The sequence below is a fragment of the Ziziphus jujuba genome, chromosome 3, assembly GCF_031755915.1.
Source record: "Ziziphus jujuba cultivar Dongzao chromosome 3, ASM3175591v1".
Taxonomy (NCBI): Eukaryota; Viridiplantae; Streptophyta; class Magnoliopsida; order Rosales; family Rhamnaceae; genus Ziziphus; species Ziziphus jujuba.
In genome coordinates, this window is record NC_083381.1 from 7,450,756 (window position 1) to 7,468,386 (window position 17,631).

The following is a 17,631-nucleotide window of genomic DNA, read 5'->3' on the forward strand; positions in this document are numbered from 1 at the left end:
GAGGAAAATTTTCATTTAAATCCCATTGATTTTGCCCTAATTACAATTAAACCCCATGCCTTTGGAGAATCGCCACTTAGGTTCTTTCTATCAATTTTCATCTGTTAATTTTAGCAGTTAATTATATTGTCACAATATTATTAAATTGTGAACGGCTGATTTTTAACATTCCTTTGGTCTTCAACCATAAAAATTAACAAGAAAATATGACAAATAAATATATTTTTAATAGATAACTAAAAAGAGATTAATGATGATTTTTCAAAAATACAGAGTTTAAATATAATTATGACATAATTGAAAATGTTTAAATGAAATTTGCAAATGAAAAGTTTTCTTTTTTGGATCATTACAATAATTTTTATTTATCTTAAAAGAGAAGCAAATAAAATCTCTTATATCTATAACCTCTTTTGGTCTTTAATTATAAAAATTAACCCAAAAAAAATGACAAATAATATATTTTTAATAGAATATTAAAAAGAAATTAATGATGATTTTTTAAAAATATAGGTTTAAATATAATTATGATAAAATTGAAAAATTTTAAATGGAATTTGAAAATAAAAAATTTTCTTTTTTTGAATCATTACAATAATTTTTAATTTATCTTAAAAAAGAGGCAGATGGAGTGTCTCACACCTAGGACCTTATGAGTATAATTGTGAGGGGCACCAACTGGAAAAAAAAATGGATACAATTATAACTACAATATTTACTCTTGAAAAATATATATTACATGCAATTTCCCAAAATGAAATTTTAAGGGGTTATTTTATGGTTTTGAAAAGTATAGGCAATTATGCAAAAACTTGTAAAACAGAAGGAATGTTCCTGTAATTTTCTCCAAAACAAAAATAGAAAAAAGAAAAAAAAATGGACATATAAAATGAAATGAAATGAGCTTTTCCTCTTTCTTCCTCTTTCTTGAAGAAAGGAATTGGATATTAGAAAGTATTGTATAATATTTTTATCCCAAAAAAAAAAAAAAAAAGAAGTACAATGTAACATAATAATAGATATTAGATAACCCATGGAATGAGTATGGATTTTGGCTCCACGTCGGTTCGCTGTCAAACTCAAACGGGTATAAATACCAATCAAAGGTTCCTCATCGTCACTTCGATTTGGTACAGCGTTAACTCTTTGTAAATTAAACCAAACGAAACGCTGTCTTTTTTATGAACTAATCCAAAGTGTTTCTTCTCTGAATCATGCTCAGGATTCTCATAAAATCCAACTCTTCTAGGAACACCAGCTTCAAATCCTTTTCTTCATCAACCTTTTTCAATACCCATCTCCGCAATTCGACAACTTCAGCTTTAATCTCTTCCACCAGCCTGTTCAATCCCTCTTCTGGGTCTCATTCAAACGTTTCCAATCCTACAAATTTAGCTAAGATACAAAATGGCTACCATCAGGGTTGTAAATTTTCTGTTTTGAACTTCCAAATTGGTTTTAGACCCTTTTTCTCATCTGGATATTTGATAAAGTTGGTCAGTGTGAGGAATTATGGAAGAAACGGAAGTGGATTTATGAGGGGTCGAAGAACAAGCTTTTTGGGTGAATCCAGGAGTTTCTGTAGTGAACCAAACAGAGAGTCTATTCAGTATGATGTTGTTATTGTTGGGGCTGGACCTGCTGGTTTATCAGCGGCTATCCGGTTGAAGCAATTGTGCCAAGAAAAAGATGTTGACTTATCTGTGTGTGTTGTGGAGAAAGGTGCCGAAGTGGGTATGTTTTTTTATATCTTCTGCTTCGTTGGGTTTTCATTTTGTTGGATGGTTTTTGTTAAACTTTGCTTCTTATTTGCTTTCTTGGTGGTGAAAATGGAGAATCGTGGCCTACTCACCAATTGAATGTTGCTTTTAACTGTAGTTGACTTGGAAATCGTTGTTTTTTTTTTCTCCTTACATAAATTTGTTTATTTTGGTTGCATATCTTGTTGTTATGTTTTTCTACACTTATTTTGATAATGTAATTGTTGTTCTTGTTTCCATATTAAATTGGTTATAATGATGAGACCGTCTTGAGTGGGAATTCCAATATTATGTTTTCAAATGTTATTATACTTTGGTTGTGAAGGAGATGTTTGGACTAAGATGAAATATAGAAGATGATCTTGGTAGGCTGCATTGTGAAAAACCATGTCAACCTCAATTAACTGGATTAAGGAATAGATCAGTTGATATGTTTTTAACTGGTTCCAGCTTCTTGGCTATATGGAAATCTAGCCCAAGGTGCCTTCAGAATTACCCTGGTTTGAGAAGGTTGAAAAAGTTACAATTTTTTCTCACTCTTACTAGAATTTTATATGGAAAAGAAACATGAAAAGCTAAGATATGTGATTAATGTAAATATTGATATGCAATTCTAGAACGAATTAGAAGGAAGAAAGAATTAATTTGATACGGAACAGTAATTCCTAATGCCAGTGAAAAACATTATCTTGATTGATAATTTCAACTGGAGTTGTGCGGCAGAGCACAAAGCATGCTACTGAATGCCATAGGCAAGTAGCATAAGCTATGGTATTATTTCCTATGTCAGTTATTACAAATATTTTTCTGTGTTGGATGATGGAAATTCTTTTCTTCTCTTTATTTTTCTCTTTTTTAGTTTACATGAAATCTGACTTTTCTTGGTTATGTTCTGTTAATTTATTATGTCAGTTTGCTGTTGCTGCATTTCGTTTTCCTTTTCCTGACCTCTAAAAGTGGAATATTTAGCTGGTTATGCTTTAATCATTCTTCCTAACTACTTTTAAAGGTGCGCACATCATTTCCGGCAATGTTTTTGAACCCCGTGCCCTAGATGAGCTTCTTCCAGAATGGAAACACGAGGAGGTACTTACTACATTTTTTTTATTTTTTTTTAATTCTATTTCATATAATTTTGATTGAACTTTGTAATTATGCATTTTTAAGATAATGTCTATAAGTTGATCCTTAGTAAGATTTATCTGCCTTATAGCAGGTATTGCTAATTTGTTTCCTAGATAAAAAGTTAGAATTCAGTAAGATTTATCTCCTTATAGCGGGTATTGCTAATGTCTCCTAAATAAAAAGTTAGAACCCCCCTATGTCATCTTGTCAAAATGGATCTGAGAAAGAGGAAAGGAAATTGTTTTCTCATGCTTCTGGTTAGCTAAATTGACAAGCTTCTCCTATGAAGAAACTACAATTTTCAAGCTTCATCTAGGCAGAGCACCTGATAGTTCCTTTATGATACTTTTATTGTTTGAAGTAAGAGAAACAAACCTATCTGCCAGTCTTCCATCCGTATACTTGGTTGTTCTACTCCAAATTTTAAAAATAATTGTTTATTAAGGAGTAATGTAATAACTAAAATATTTTGTAAAAGAAAAGTGCAGTAATTTCACTGGTAATAAGCATGAAAAATACATAACTGAACATTTTCTACTAATTTTGATATATATGCTTTTGAACTTTGTTTGCAGTCACCCATTATTGTCCCTGTTTCTTCTGACAAGTTTTGGTTTCTTTCAAAGGATCGCGCTTTTTCATTGCCATGTCCTTTTAATAATAAAGGAAACTATGTTATCAGGTACTCATGAAAGTAATATCTTCAACCTCCCTACTAATCTCTCTTTTCAAAAAAATAAAAAATAAAAATCCTCTTCTTTATTATTTTTTTATTTTCTTTTTCTTTCTCTATCTAATGATTGTTTGGCTCATCCTTAGTAATTCTCCTAGAAAATTAAGCTCTCAAGACTTTATCGCAATATCTGGCTTCCAATTTTTTATTTAGCCATGTGAAACTTTACTGAAATACTAGGTTTTAACTTCCATAAGCCTATTAATTCTCATGCAAAATTATTATGAGGCTGTTTTCCTTTGGCATCTATTTTCATATTCAATATGTAATCCTTATTGAAGTTAGTGGAGCTTAGTTTATCTTTTTGCAAAACCTGAATTTTTTATTATTTTGTAATATTGCTATTAGTTTCGAATGGCGAACACCAGGTGGTTTTTGATCCCACCAAAAAAAAAAAAAAAAAAAAAAAAAAAAAAAAAAGAACCGTTAGGGTCATCATATATTTCCTTAGAACTCCCAACCACTTTTATGATGCAGAACTTTTGTTTGCTTTACTTATCAAATATTTCTGATCTATAGTATACAATGTTAATTTCATTAAATAAGCTTCTTATTGAACCCTGTGACGTAGTTTAAGTCAGTTAGTCCGTTGGATGGGAGCTAAGGCTGAAGAATTGGGAATAGAAATATACCCTGGTTTTGCTGCTAGTGAGGTACTCTCGACACTGTCATGTTATTGCTTAGTATATTGTTGAATACTTCTATTTATTGGTTATGTATTTTATCAGATATTATATGATTCAAATGACAATGTTGTTGGCATTGGAACTAATGATATGGGAATCTCAAAAGATGGTTCAAAGAAGGAAAATTTTCAGCCTGGGGTAGAATTGAAAGGTTGATCTTACTTTTCTGTGTCCTTCCCCTGCCACCTCTCTCTCTCTCTCTCTCTCTCTCACACACACATGTGGAAACGTGCACATTGTCATGTGTGTATTAAAGCATGCTTGTGATAACATACACATTGTATAACATCTATGAAATGTTAGGTTTGTCCATCATCAGCACAGATGATATCTATGTATGCCATTATTTCAGAGTAGATGCAATGTATATATTACATATATATGTATCTTTGTGGATAATTGTAAATATCCATGCTTATACACCCTGAACATGCATGGAAATATGTCGAGCTTTCTTAACTAAATTTGCTATTTACCTGAGGATTGTATAAGTTTTGGAAATCTATAATTCTTATACTCTAATTTAGCTTTCACATATTGGTAAACGCAGGACGGATAACACTTCTTTCAGAGGGCTGCCGGGGATCATTATCAGAGGTTTGCAGAATCTTTTTATTGTCCAGTAAAAGAAAAAAAAAATTTGTAGCCTCAATGGCTGTGTATTGTTCTAAACTTCCTTTCTTTCTAAATCAACCTGTAGCTCTAATATTAGGGTCTCTTTCTTTAACAGAAAGTACTTAAAAAATACAACTTGAGAGAGAAGGGACGTGCTCAACATCAGACTTATGCTTTGGGAATCAAAGAGGTGGACTAACTTTCAATGTATTTTACTATGTTCTTAAAGAAACTTTCTAGCAATTCTTGTTTGTCATCCGCCTAGGATGAATAACATATGTTTTCCTTGTTAACCTATAAATTGTTGCACCCAATCTGCTAGGTGCTACCTAGCGTGTCCTTTTCTGTGCTAATGTTAATCTGATAATAAAAGTCCAAATGATTTTTATTTTTTGTGTTTCACCAGCGATTTTGGATATATTTTTATTGCTAACATATCCTTTGACCATTTGTTATGATGTATTTCCTTTGGATTAGTTGGCATATCATAGAAATTTGATGAAATGGAATCTAATAACACGATATGAATATATAAAGCTCCTCTTGGAGCCAATGACAATAAACTATCTCTTTATTGTCATCCTCTTGATTGGCGCCAAAAGTTAATGCACTTTTTATCTTATAAAGCTCTGTTGTTTTCAGGTATGGGAAATTGATGAGGCCAAGCATAAACCAGGTTATGTGCTCCACACATTGGGATGGCCCTTGGATCAAAAGACATATGGGGGATCATTTCTGTACCATATGAAAGATAGACAGGTATGGAGGACATTTCTTTCTCTATTCTTTTTCTGTTTTAATGGGATTCACTACATTGAAGATGTAATACAATTTTTTCTTTAAGCCTTAAACTTGTCCTTCTTTCTTCAAGTTTTAAGAATTTATAGTTGTCTTGTTTTTTTCAAAGGATTATCCTGATTTAATTTTTCTTGTTATTACCTCTTGGCTTACGTGACCTTTCAGATTTCTATTGGTCTTGTTGTTGCTTTGAATTATCACAACCCTTTCTTGAATCCTTATGAGGAGTTCCAGGTAAACTAGTTCTTTGTTTCTATATTTAAATGGATAATTTCTTCTTTGTTTGAAAGGCATCTCTATTGGATCTGTGTTCTTGCACTGAATTAGTAAAAAAACAATAAAGTCAATTTTACACTATTGGGCTGACTGGTTATGCTCTCGTTTTTTCCTCTTTTATTAATCTTTCACTGGGGCCATGTCTGGTGGTTGTATCTAAGATGCATTTGTAGCATATTATTATGATTATTTGCTAAGAGACTCTGTAGCATATTGGGTAGATACATTCTAGTGACATGCATATATGTCATAAGAAAGTGGAGATGTTTTATTGGATTTCCTAGAAGGGACAAGCATGCATTATCTGTGAGAATAAAAGAAAATTGATATATCATGAAAAAATTCTAAAGATGATATAAGTTTGGTTGTGAGTGTAATCAAGTATGTCATTTTGAAAGAATGCTTTGATATATTTTAGTTTATGGTAGCTCTTAAATCTGTTGAGATAGATTTTTCCATTACTACATCTCACTTTCTGTACAAAAATTGAAGTTCTACTAAGCCCCTATTCTGATCATAGAAATTTAAACAACATCCTGCAATCAAGCCAGTGCTGGAAGGTGGGACAGTCCTCCAGTATGGGGCTCGAACTTTGAATGAAGGAGGTTTTCAGGTATGTTGTGTATTTGGCAATGCATCAACAAATATCAAATGTTGCTTCCCTAAATTTCTTCAAGTAAAAGCATATTGTGATCCAATGAATTTAATTTATTCGAATATACTGTAAGCACAAAATTAGCTTCTGCCAAGTGCTATCTTAAATCATTTAATTACTGGCTGATTTAGATTAAAGAATTTGAAGGATATTCACATGACGGGGGCCCAATAATTGGCAATCATTGGGATTAATGGTACATGCAGCTACTTGAGACACAAGCAGGAGAACAGCTGGGTGTTATTAGTTCACTTATAGTATTTATTCTTATTACTTATGATTGTGGGTGTTACATGTTATACAAATACAAATATGATATTAGTTAAATTTCAGTCTATCCCATATCCAGTTTTCCCTGGAGGAGCAATTATTGGATGCTCGGCTGGCTTCTTAAATGTGCCTAAAATTAAGGGAACACATACCGCTATGAAATCGGGTACCATTTACTATAACCTTATTAACTAATTTTGGGTCATTATATATATCTTTCGAATAGAAGTATACATTTTTAATCGAGACTGTTTGTTTTAATACTTCGCAATAACATGAGGGATAGTAGCGAGTAATGATATAGTTATTAAAGAAAGTGATAGGACTTGGATTGTCAAGTATTTTGAAGAAAATACTCATGCAACCAATCCGATTGTTAATCTTTGAGTCATCAATAACTTAATTATATGAAGAATTACTGGGCAATATGGTGGCAAACTTAATATGCTTGTTATTTATACAATTTATTGAACCTGTCATCTCCATTTCAATGTGTAATGGAACTAATGAAGTTCACTTCGTTAAATATCTGATATTTTTTCATGTTCGACCAGTTGATAATTCATCTACAACAATCTCACAAGTTCCCAGTATAAAAATGTTTATTGAAATTCTACAGAATTCGCAAAGGATTTTCATCTGTTTAAAGTAGAATACTTGAAGAGTTTCTGTTGTCTCTTTACTTTACTTGGTTGAATTCCTTGTCATTACAGGAATGCTAGCAGCAGAAGCTACATTTCACACACTTCATGATGGCTCAAACATGGAAACTTATTGGGATAGTTTAAAGAACTCATGGATATGGGAAGAACTGTACAGAGCTAGGAACTATCGACCGGTTAGTAAAGCAAACTTCTTGTTTTGTCTTGCATTAATTTCTAAACTAATATTCCCTCTTTGGCTAATAATTTTATGGGTGGCTTTTTGCTTTTTTGAGCTCTATATTTGCTTATTGGGCTTTACAGTTGATGGTTCATGTCAAAACTCCGTAACAAACAAGCCTTCACTTTTTAATGGAAATAAATTTTAAAAAAAAAATTTAAAAGAAGTTTGCTAATACTTCACGTCTTTCCAGTTTGAATTTTAACTTCAATTAAAGAAAATTTTATCAACTTTTTTAATTGATATGGGATCCCACAGCTACATGGCCATCGAATTTTACTCTATGCTTATGTTAGATATTCAGAGGAAGGAAGAAATTGTTCCTGACCATTACTAAAACAAATATTGTTCTATTTTTAAGCCAACCCATCATGTCAGAAAACCCTAAATCAAAGGTTTCACTGTAATGTTTTTATCCAAAATATAGATGGTCAAGACCAAAGCCCACTGCATGGGTATATCCTCATGTACACAATATTTCTAATCTCTTCTAGTTCACTTGTTATCATCAATCCCAAAAGCTTAAGTAATCAACTATTAAGTCCAACCATGTATATCAAACTAACACATATACACACTAAAATCATTCTTCCTAATTGATCTGACAAGTAGCATCATAATGCTAAATATGAAATGTGCAAGACAGTCTTCCTATTATCTTAAATAGGTGTTGTATCTCTAATTATAATGCTCATGTTTTTTATTTTTTATTTTTGGTTGTTGTAGGCATTTGAGTATGGACTTATTCCTGGCCTGGCTATTAGTGCTTTGGAGCAGTAAGATCTTTATGCTGTTGACTGCATTGTCTATAAGACAATTACCGAGATTTCATCCTTGCTAATCAATAATTTCTCCTTGCAGCTATATACTGAAAGGGAAGGGACCCCTCACGCTGAAGCATGGGAAACCTGATCATGAAGCAACAGATGTGAGATAGTGTTCAAATTTTTGGCACTAGCTTGAGACATACAGTTGGCAATGCTTTATTTTATTTATTTTTTTAGTTGTCTCATTATCTGTTAGCCAGCCTTTTCTTTTACCACTTAAGCATATTCAAGTATTTTCATGAAGGGGCATCTTATTAAGTATAAATGTTTAAACATTAATGATTAAAAGCTTGGATATATGTTGTCTATATACTTATGGGCTTTGTATGCTAATTAAAAACCAATCTTGATCCTAAACCACAAGTACATTAGGTTGCCATGCTAGAATGCTCATATAGCAATTGTTCCTTCTGATTTTTTGTAAAATGCTAATTTTCCTTCCGATCAACTTGAGACATAATAGCTGTTGGAGTCAAATAATAATTTATAGGTTGATAATTTTGTTGTGGTGGCTGCAGTTTTTCTTTGCATTATTGTAGAGGAATATGTTTGGAAAACTTAAGACACAAGGATTGTAGTTTTACTTCAAATTATATACATCATGTAAACTAAACTCGAATTCAGTTTTATCGTATGGATGTATTCTATAACAAACATAGTTTGCTTTTTGAACTCTGTTTTTGACAGGTTGCACGGAAACATCATCCAGTTCAGTATCCAAAGCCAGATGGCATATTCTCTTTTGATGTTCCAACTTCTTTACACAGGTTTTTAAACATTAACTTTTTTTCAATTCATAATTTCATTTTTCGTTTTATTAGGGAAGGCAATGGAGACGTGACACAGAAAACACTCTTACATTGTCCCTTATTAAGTAGCAGATCCTGCAATATTGATTGGAGGAGGGACATAGATGCAATTTTCCTTGCAAACCTATGTTTTTTTAACTTTGTGCTTTGGTTACATTACTCTGACCTTTCTCAGAGTTGTGCATGTAGCTCTAGAAATTTTGTTATCAAACCAAAAGTCTTAGTCTTAAAGTGTGAATTGTCTATGCTTAAATAGGACTAAATGATTGTTCTAAAGAGCAAAATGGTAGTTTTAAGATGCCAAGAAATTAGTATCTTTCTTTGGGAAAACAGAACAAAGGCTTTTTTATTGATGCCTATAAATTACTGGACATTGTATATTTTTCTTGTTTGCCATTTCGTTGCTCTTTTCTCACATTGACATTCATATACGTGTGTGTATATATATATATATATATATGTAAATTTATTTATTTGTTTAATTTTTGTTTCTTTATTGTCTAGGAGTAACACAAATCATGATCATGACCAACCTCCTCACCTTCGCTTGAGGGACCCCAAGATTCCTGAGCTCGTGAATCTGCCTGAATATGCTGGACCTGAGTCACGATATTGTCCTGCACGAGTATACGAGTAATAACCATTAATAGCTCAGACTATGACTTTTAACGATCTACTCTTAATGAACTGCCTCTTATACATATTGATTGGAAATATAGGTACATCCCAGATGAAAAGGGTCAGCTTAAGTTGCACATCAATGCCCAAAATTGCCTACACTGCAAGGTAAGTTGAAGGCAGTATGAAAATACATCTGATCCCAAATGCTAAACACGTCTTTTTACCAAATAAATAAATAAAAAGAAGAAGAAGAAGAATAAAGGCGATGATTGGTATAAACTCAAAGGAAAGAGTTTTCCCTTAGAATCTAACTGCTTCCACCTTTTGGTCATCATCATTCTCACCCACAGAAGAAACTAAAATCAAAAAACACCAAAAAAAAAAAAAAAAGAAAAAAAAAAAGGAACTTATTATTATTATTATTTGGGGAAATTTTATTTGGATCTCTTTAGTTTTATGTTAATTACACTTAAATCTCACGTTTTTTGAAAATCGTCACTTACCCCCTTTAGTTTTCTATATCTATCGATATAAATTCATCTGTTCGTTGTGACCAATTAATTTTAACGGCTAAAAGACCAAAATTATATTTTTATCATGCTATTTGATCATAAAGTACTAAATTTTAATCTCAATTTAGTTTTTGACTGTTAAAATTGATATATTTTGATAGATATGGAAAATTAGAGAGAGGGGTTAATGATAATACTCCAAAAGTACAAAATTTACGTGTAATTATAGTAAAATTTAAAGGGTCTAAATGAAACTTATGCTCTTATTTTTTTAATATGGGTCGTCCTTTCCTCTTTTATTTCTTCAATCTGGCAAATTGCATCCATTCTTGCTGATTTTGTACCTTTTCACAAGCACTTGTACTATGCTGCATCTGCATTTGGGTTCCTTAAATTGTATTCGAACATATACCTGCATTTTTATTACCAAAATTATATATATATATATATATATATATACCAACATTTTGTAACATACTTCAAGAGATTAGGATCAGTAATTGACTAGCTTATATAAGAAAAGAAGAACAAATTTTTAAAAGATAAGAGGGGGATTATATTCATGTCATGCCTTGTTTTACCAATTCTCTAACTTTAATTTGTTTCAGGCATGCGACATCAAAGACCCGAAGCAAAATATTATGTGGACTGTGCCCGAAGGGGGAGGCGGTCCCGGCTACTCTGTTATGTAGAATAAGAACCTGCTTTTGTCTGTCATATAATATACAAGTTTTATGCACACTTGGACATTGTTCTTCGGAAGAAAGAAAATAAATAAATAAAATCACCATGGTATTATGCAGAATTATTAAGTTGTAATAGTTTAGATAGCATTATGATTGGGACAGCTTTGTCTGGTAATTATGATGAAACTTTCTTTTGAAAAGTTGAGGCATCTACTGATCAGGTATAATATGGCTATTCGTTTTGATCTTTGATTGGATTTTGATCATGATTAATGAAATGTTGCACTTTAAGTTAGGTCCTCAAAACTGTTTTTTGAGTATAATGTTTTAGCAATTTTAAGGCATACAATGCATATATGCAACAAGAAAATAAAAAATTATAGGCTCGGCAACCCTAGAAAGGCTCCTGTATGTTGTGACAATAATAAGTGCACCATATTTGTCTCAAAACTACTGAAAAATATGCTAAAAATAATTTAAGAGCATTTTTAATGATAAATGAAGATATTGGCATGAGTTTTTTCATGGTAAATGTCAATATTATTATTAAATTTTAGGATTAGTGTAACATTCTGATCCAAGAAAATACTACAAGTTTGAATTTTTAATCAAGTTTGATTCGGATTAATCGAGTTTGATCAAGTAGATCCTACAATTAACTTTTTACTATGAGAGAAATTTCATGTTAAGCGAGATATCATGGCAAAATACTCATCAATATGAGTTTATAAACTAGTAGTATGCCAAAATTGAAACTAAGGCTAAAAAGTTATGGTCAAAACAAAGCTAAGGTTAGAAAGTTATGGTCAAAACAAGATGCGATCCAGACTGATCGGCAAGTTCAGGGTTGACTTTTTATCTATATGGATGTCGATATTAACTCATATACCATGTGATAGTGTTCGTCAATATGAGTCTGTAGATTAGCATCATGCTTAATTTTCCAGTATTGACTTTATCGGATAATGAAATATTTAAAAGGATCTTTGATTTGTGCCATGTGTCATGTTTCGAGGATGCCACATGTCACAACCTAGAAGGCCAAGTGTCATATTTAAATAAAAAAAAATTATTTTTCTTTCTTTTTCTTTTCCTTTCCCCACCCCATCTCTCTCTCTCCCTCACATGCAAAAAGGGGGAACAACCCCCCCCCCCCCCCCCCTCTCTCAACTCCAACCAATTTATTATCATTCAGGAGACCGTCGACTACACAGGCCGGCTATGAGGAAAGCCCACCTCACGGTGGCATCGGTGCCAACATCTCTTGGTTAGCCATCACCGGACGAGCCCAGACCAGACCGGCAATGGCGATCTTTCTTTTTCCCATGATTCCACTATTCTCTAATAGACCCAGTTCGTTTTCATACCCTATCCCCCTTATCTTGGTTCTCCTAATCTCAAAAATGGCTTCCATTTGTGAGATACATTGAAAGGGAGTTTGGCCAAAATTTTCCGGCCATTTTCCTACCAATGGCGGGGACGTTGAGCCCAATGAAGGTTAGTTTAGTGCTCCTCATCCTTTTAGCTTTCTATTGGCAGCCTATTTTTGAATTTTGATGGTATATTTGGAAAATTACCATTTTTGAGTGAACTATTGTATTTAGTATGAAAATTGTGTGAAATTGAATATATAAATGTGTTTAGATGTATTCATGCATGTATGTTTGTAAATACATATATTTTGTATGTATATATCTATGTATATATGTATATGTAAAAATGTATATACATATATATATATATATTGTGAGTATATGAATATATACATATATATATATATATATATATTTATTTATTTATTTATTTAAATATATATATTTGTTGAAAACTTCTGTGTATACATATGAAAATATATATATGTGAACATTTATACTTGTTAAAAATATTCTTGTACAGGTTTGTATTTATATGTTTAAATGTATGAATATATATATATATATATATGTGTGTGTGTGTGTGTGTGTGTGTGAGAATATATGTATGAAAATCTATAGATGAATATATTTATACATTTATTTGTGTATATGTATATATATGTGAACATATATACATATATGAATGTGTACACACTTTCTAAAAAGTTGTGTATATATATATATATATGGGTGTGTGTGAATATACATGTGTGAGTAATTAAGTTTATATATATATAAGTATATTTGTTATACATTTTTTTATGAATATATTTGTCATAAACCTTGTGTTATATATATATATATATATTTGGTTATACATATATAGGGATATTCTATAGTACGGACCATCCATATGCGGATCCGTACCAAAGTCAATGCTTTTTGAAAAAAAGTATCAACTTCTCTGTGTATTTAAAATTTCTAAAAATATTGTGTTGTTTGAAAACTTTAAAAAATTGTTATTTAATTTTATTGTGTAAAACTTATGTGATATAAATACATTTGCTATATAAATTTTGTGTTAATGATTTTAAAGAAACTATTGTGGTAATAATTTATTTTATAAAATTGTTGAATTTATGTGGTTAATTAAAAAGGAAATATGAAATCTTATGAGTTTAACAAAAGTGTATCAAACGCGATGGTATTTTATCAAATTTTGAAATTTATGAAATTATAAATTTTCATAATTTTTAGATGTACCATACAGTAGTGGCGTTCTGTATTGTATTGTTGATTAGCACGCAAATATGTATGATCGTCCTGTGGATGATTGTGTATTATATTATGGTTATCCTGTGGTACTATGGATCTAAGGATTAACAAATATATTTGCACAGTAAGTATCAATCGACCCTTTCTTAGCTGCAAGATGTTTGTTATTATATTATAGCTATCCTGTGGATGTCATGGACGTAAGGATTGGCAAGTATATTTGTACAATAAACATCAGTCGCCCTTCTCTTTGGCCGTAGCATGGTTGTCCATTATGTTATGAACTAGGGCATAAGTTATATCCATGGTCGCCCTTATAAGCTGTGTTGAGAGAAGGTAGGCAAGTATAATGCAGAGTGAGCACCAGTCGTCTTTCCCCTTGATCGCAGGATGGTTGGTTATTATGGGTTAGTGCAAACATATGTATGGCCATCCGATGGGAACTATGGGCCTGAGATATGGCAAGTATAGTGCACAGTGAGCATCAACCACCCTCCTCTCGGTCGAAAGACAATTGTTTTAGCCATGACAAGTTATTAGCAATTGGTGCCATGGGACACCAAGGTAACTGATTGCAACTTTCTCTTTTTAACCTCCCCATCACGTAGTGCTTAGGAGCTGGGTACAATTTGACACCACTGATATATCATATGGTGCATCAAGTATCTTATATATATATATATACACGTGTATATATATTATATTATGTGTACGTACCACACCGTACAACGGGCAACGATTTGATTCGGCTCATGAATGGCTTAGCTTCATAACTTTACTGCCTACAAATTTAGGGGGTCAGACAACCATTATAGACAACCACCCCGAATCATAATGGTAACAGTGTATCTACGACAACTGATATCATGGTATCGCGTATTAGCATGTTATATGGTATCGTACGTACCTTTACTACGAGTATGTATATTTCATAATATATTTATAACTTTTTAAATTTTATTTTACTTTATTTTATTTTATCCTATGTATTCATGTATATAATTTTCTATTATTACCCTTGTTTGTTATATTATTATTATTATTATTAAATTTATCAATTGGTATGTGATTATTATTATTTGTTTATTATTATTTGTCGTTAATAACTTACTATTATTATTTTTTAATTATTATTACTATTTATCATTATTATTGTTGTTGTTGTTATTGTTACTATTTTTATTATTATTATTATTATTTGTCATTGATGTTGTTGTTAATTATTATCGTAGTTATTATTACTAATTGTTGTGATTATTATTATCGTTATTATTATTTATTTATTTTTTATTATCTGTCGTTATTCTTATTAATAATATTATTATCATTATTACAAATTATTATTGTATTCATTATTATTATTTATTATGATTATTTTTTATTGTTATTATCATGTATTATTATTATTATTATTATTATTATTATTATTATTATATGGTAGCTTTTGGACAAGTATTACAACATCAGGTTAAGTATCGCAGCCTTCAAGCAAGTATCGCAGTCTTGGAGTAAGTATGATGACCTTCGGACAAGTATAGTAGCCTTCGGATAATTGTGGTAGTCCTCGAGCAAGTTGTACTACTATTACTATAAATATTACTATTATTATTGTTGTTTCATCACCTTTTTATCTACATCTATGCATTTGGTATGTTCATAAAGCGATATAGAAATGTAATACTGTATTAAGTGGGTGGTATGAGAAGACATGAATATTTCAAAGGTAATCTTTGTTTATTAAATTATTTCTAGTATATATATTCTTATACTTTGTTATTGAAGTGCTGCCTTTCATAGAAAATTTTATAGTAATATGAAAAGAATAAGGTGGTATGATATAAGAGTGTTTTTGCTCTAGAAATTTTTAGAGCATGCTCAACCCTTAGGGAGATGCTGTCTGATTTTTTATAAGACAGTTTGGTAGGTTTTCCTTTGGGATCAAGGTTTGTCTAATTTTTCAATAAGGAATCGTAGATGAGTCCTGCCAATCTGTATTTCCAATGGTACATATTAAAAAATATTATCATCCAATTATTATATTATTAAAGAATGATAGCAATCACTTTTACCAATCAAAAAGCAAAATTTTAAGATTCAAGTATTAAGTATTGATGAGTCACACTCATTTTTATTTTATCAATTAAAATATAGTTAAAAATTAAAAATCATATTAACAAAATGATGTTGGCCCCATGTGTTGTATCATTATTAAGATTTGTCAATTGCAAATTTGGTATCAAATTTGATACCAAGAAAGCAATTTGTCAAGAATACAGGTTACCACTAGAGAAGCTAAAATATTTTTATAACGATCACCAAATAAATTCAAAATTCAAAATTTTTGAGTGGTTTGATCAATGTTGACCAAATTGCATTTTGTAAGTGTGATCAAATTTTATTTATTTATTTTTTTTTTTTTTGGGAGATAATGATTTTGACACTTGAATATTTACATAACAACCCATATTTAGAAAACACAATGAATTTGAAAATTTTGAGTAGTTCGACTAATGTTGACCTAATTTAATCAAATTCTTTGGAGACGGATTATGGTTTTGACTAATGAATTTCCTTTGAAGATGAATTTTGGTTTTGACTTGTATATTTTCGTAGAGCTAGTTGATATGAATACGTAGATTGGAGACATACCCGATTCTAAGTTAGGATAAAAATTTCTGGTTTTGTAAAATTTCTCATGCGATATAATTGTCATAGTGTTCAAACTTGTGCATTTTGTCCTATATTAGATCCAAAATCTATATAAGGCTTAGAAATTAGTGCCTAGGGTTTCCCATGTCTGAAAACTCTCTTAAAAGACCAAGATTACTAAAATACCAATCAAAAACCCAAAAACAGTGAGAAAACCACTGGAAACCACCTTGGACCATTATCCACCACCATTATTTGCTTCGATTAATCCATCTCTAACTGCCATTTTACTATGTGTACTTGAGCATTTGGTGGCCCACCTCCCGGCTACCAAAACCCTAAAATTTTTTGATGAATCATCACCACACGCCTCGACAACTACCAGTTGAAGCTCAAGGTGGCTATTTCATTTCCGACCAAGATCTAGGCTCATTCTAACATACTTGCACCACATGCACTGCCCAAGAAGGTTGCCCACCCTAAGATTTGTCAAAGTCTGAAATTTCAAGCCATTTCAACCAACGATGCTCTCGTAATCGTCGTCACTAGTTGCAAAGCTATGGTAAAACTCCAGTCTGGCCATTCCCTAACCTACCCAAGCTTATTGTCCATCTTACCCCATCTATTTTAACCCTTCTGAATCCATATTTGGTGTCCGTTCATTCTAATTCCCTCGGGTTTGGAAGATATAAGCTTCACCGTAGCTTTTTGGTGAATTTTCAACCATCAAGGACATAATTTTGACAAGGTAAGTTCACCATCGTAATCCCTGTCTCGTGAACTTTCCAACAATATTATTATTTGCAATTTTCAACACCATTTGGGTATTTTTCAAAGTTTTGGTTAAACCAAGTAAACTGGGTAATTATCGGATAAAATTAGACTATAATCAAACGATCTAGAGCCAAATTCGAGTTGTAAAAGTGTAATTGGAGTTTAATAGGACCTATTGGATGTTTCAATTTCATTAATTAGGCCCTAAATTGAAAAAAATTAATTTTTAAGATTAGGGTCTTTAGAAAATTTCAAAACATTATACTTTCGACACCAGAAATTGGGATTACAAGGTTGTGAGAACGAATTTGGCCTTAAATATG

The 17,631-nt window shown here is 31.5% G+C and overlaps 1 protein-coding gene across 1 annotated transcript; it reads left to right on the forward strand.

The window, feature by feature from the left end:
* Window positions 1-1,096: 1,096 nt before the first annotated feature.
* LOC107422108 (electron transfer flavoprotein-ubiquinone oxidoreductase, mitochondrial) lies at window positions 1,097-11,502 on the forward strand. The gene is made up of 18 exons (XM_048477495.2): window positions 1,097-1,734; window positions 2,770-2,846; window positions 3,461-3,567; window positions 4,190-4,271; window positions 4,347-4,455; window positions 4,855-4,901; window positions 5,035-5,109; window positions 5,562-5,678; window positions 5,883-5,951; window positions 6,514-6,606; window positions 6,982-7,084; window positions 7,632-7,756; window positions 8,527-8,576; window positions 8,662-8,728; window positions 9,315-9,394; window positions 9,941-10,069; window positions 10,156-10,222; window positions 11,178-11,502. The coding sequence occupies exons 1-18, from the start codon at window positions 1,215-1,217 to the stop codon at window positions 11,259-11,261; spliced, it is 2,001 nt and encodes a 666-aa protein (XP_048333452.1). The 5' UTR covers window positions 1,097-1,214; the 3' UTR covers window positions 11,262-11,502.
* The last annotated feature ends 6,129 nt before the right edge of the window (window positions 11,503-17,631 follow it).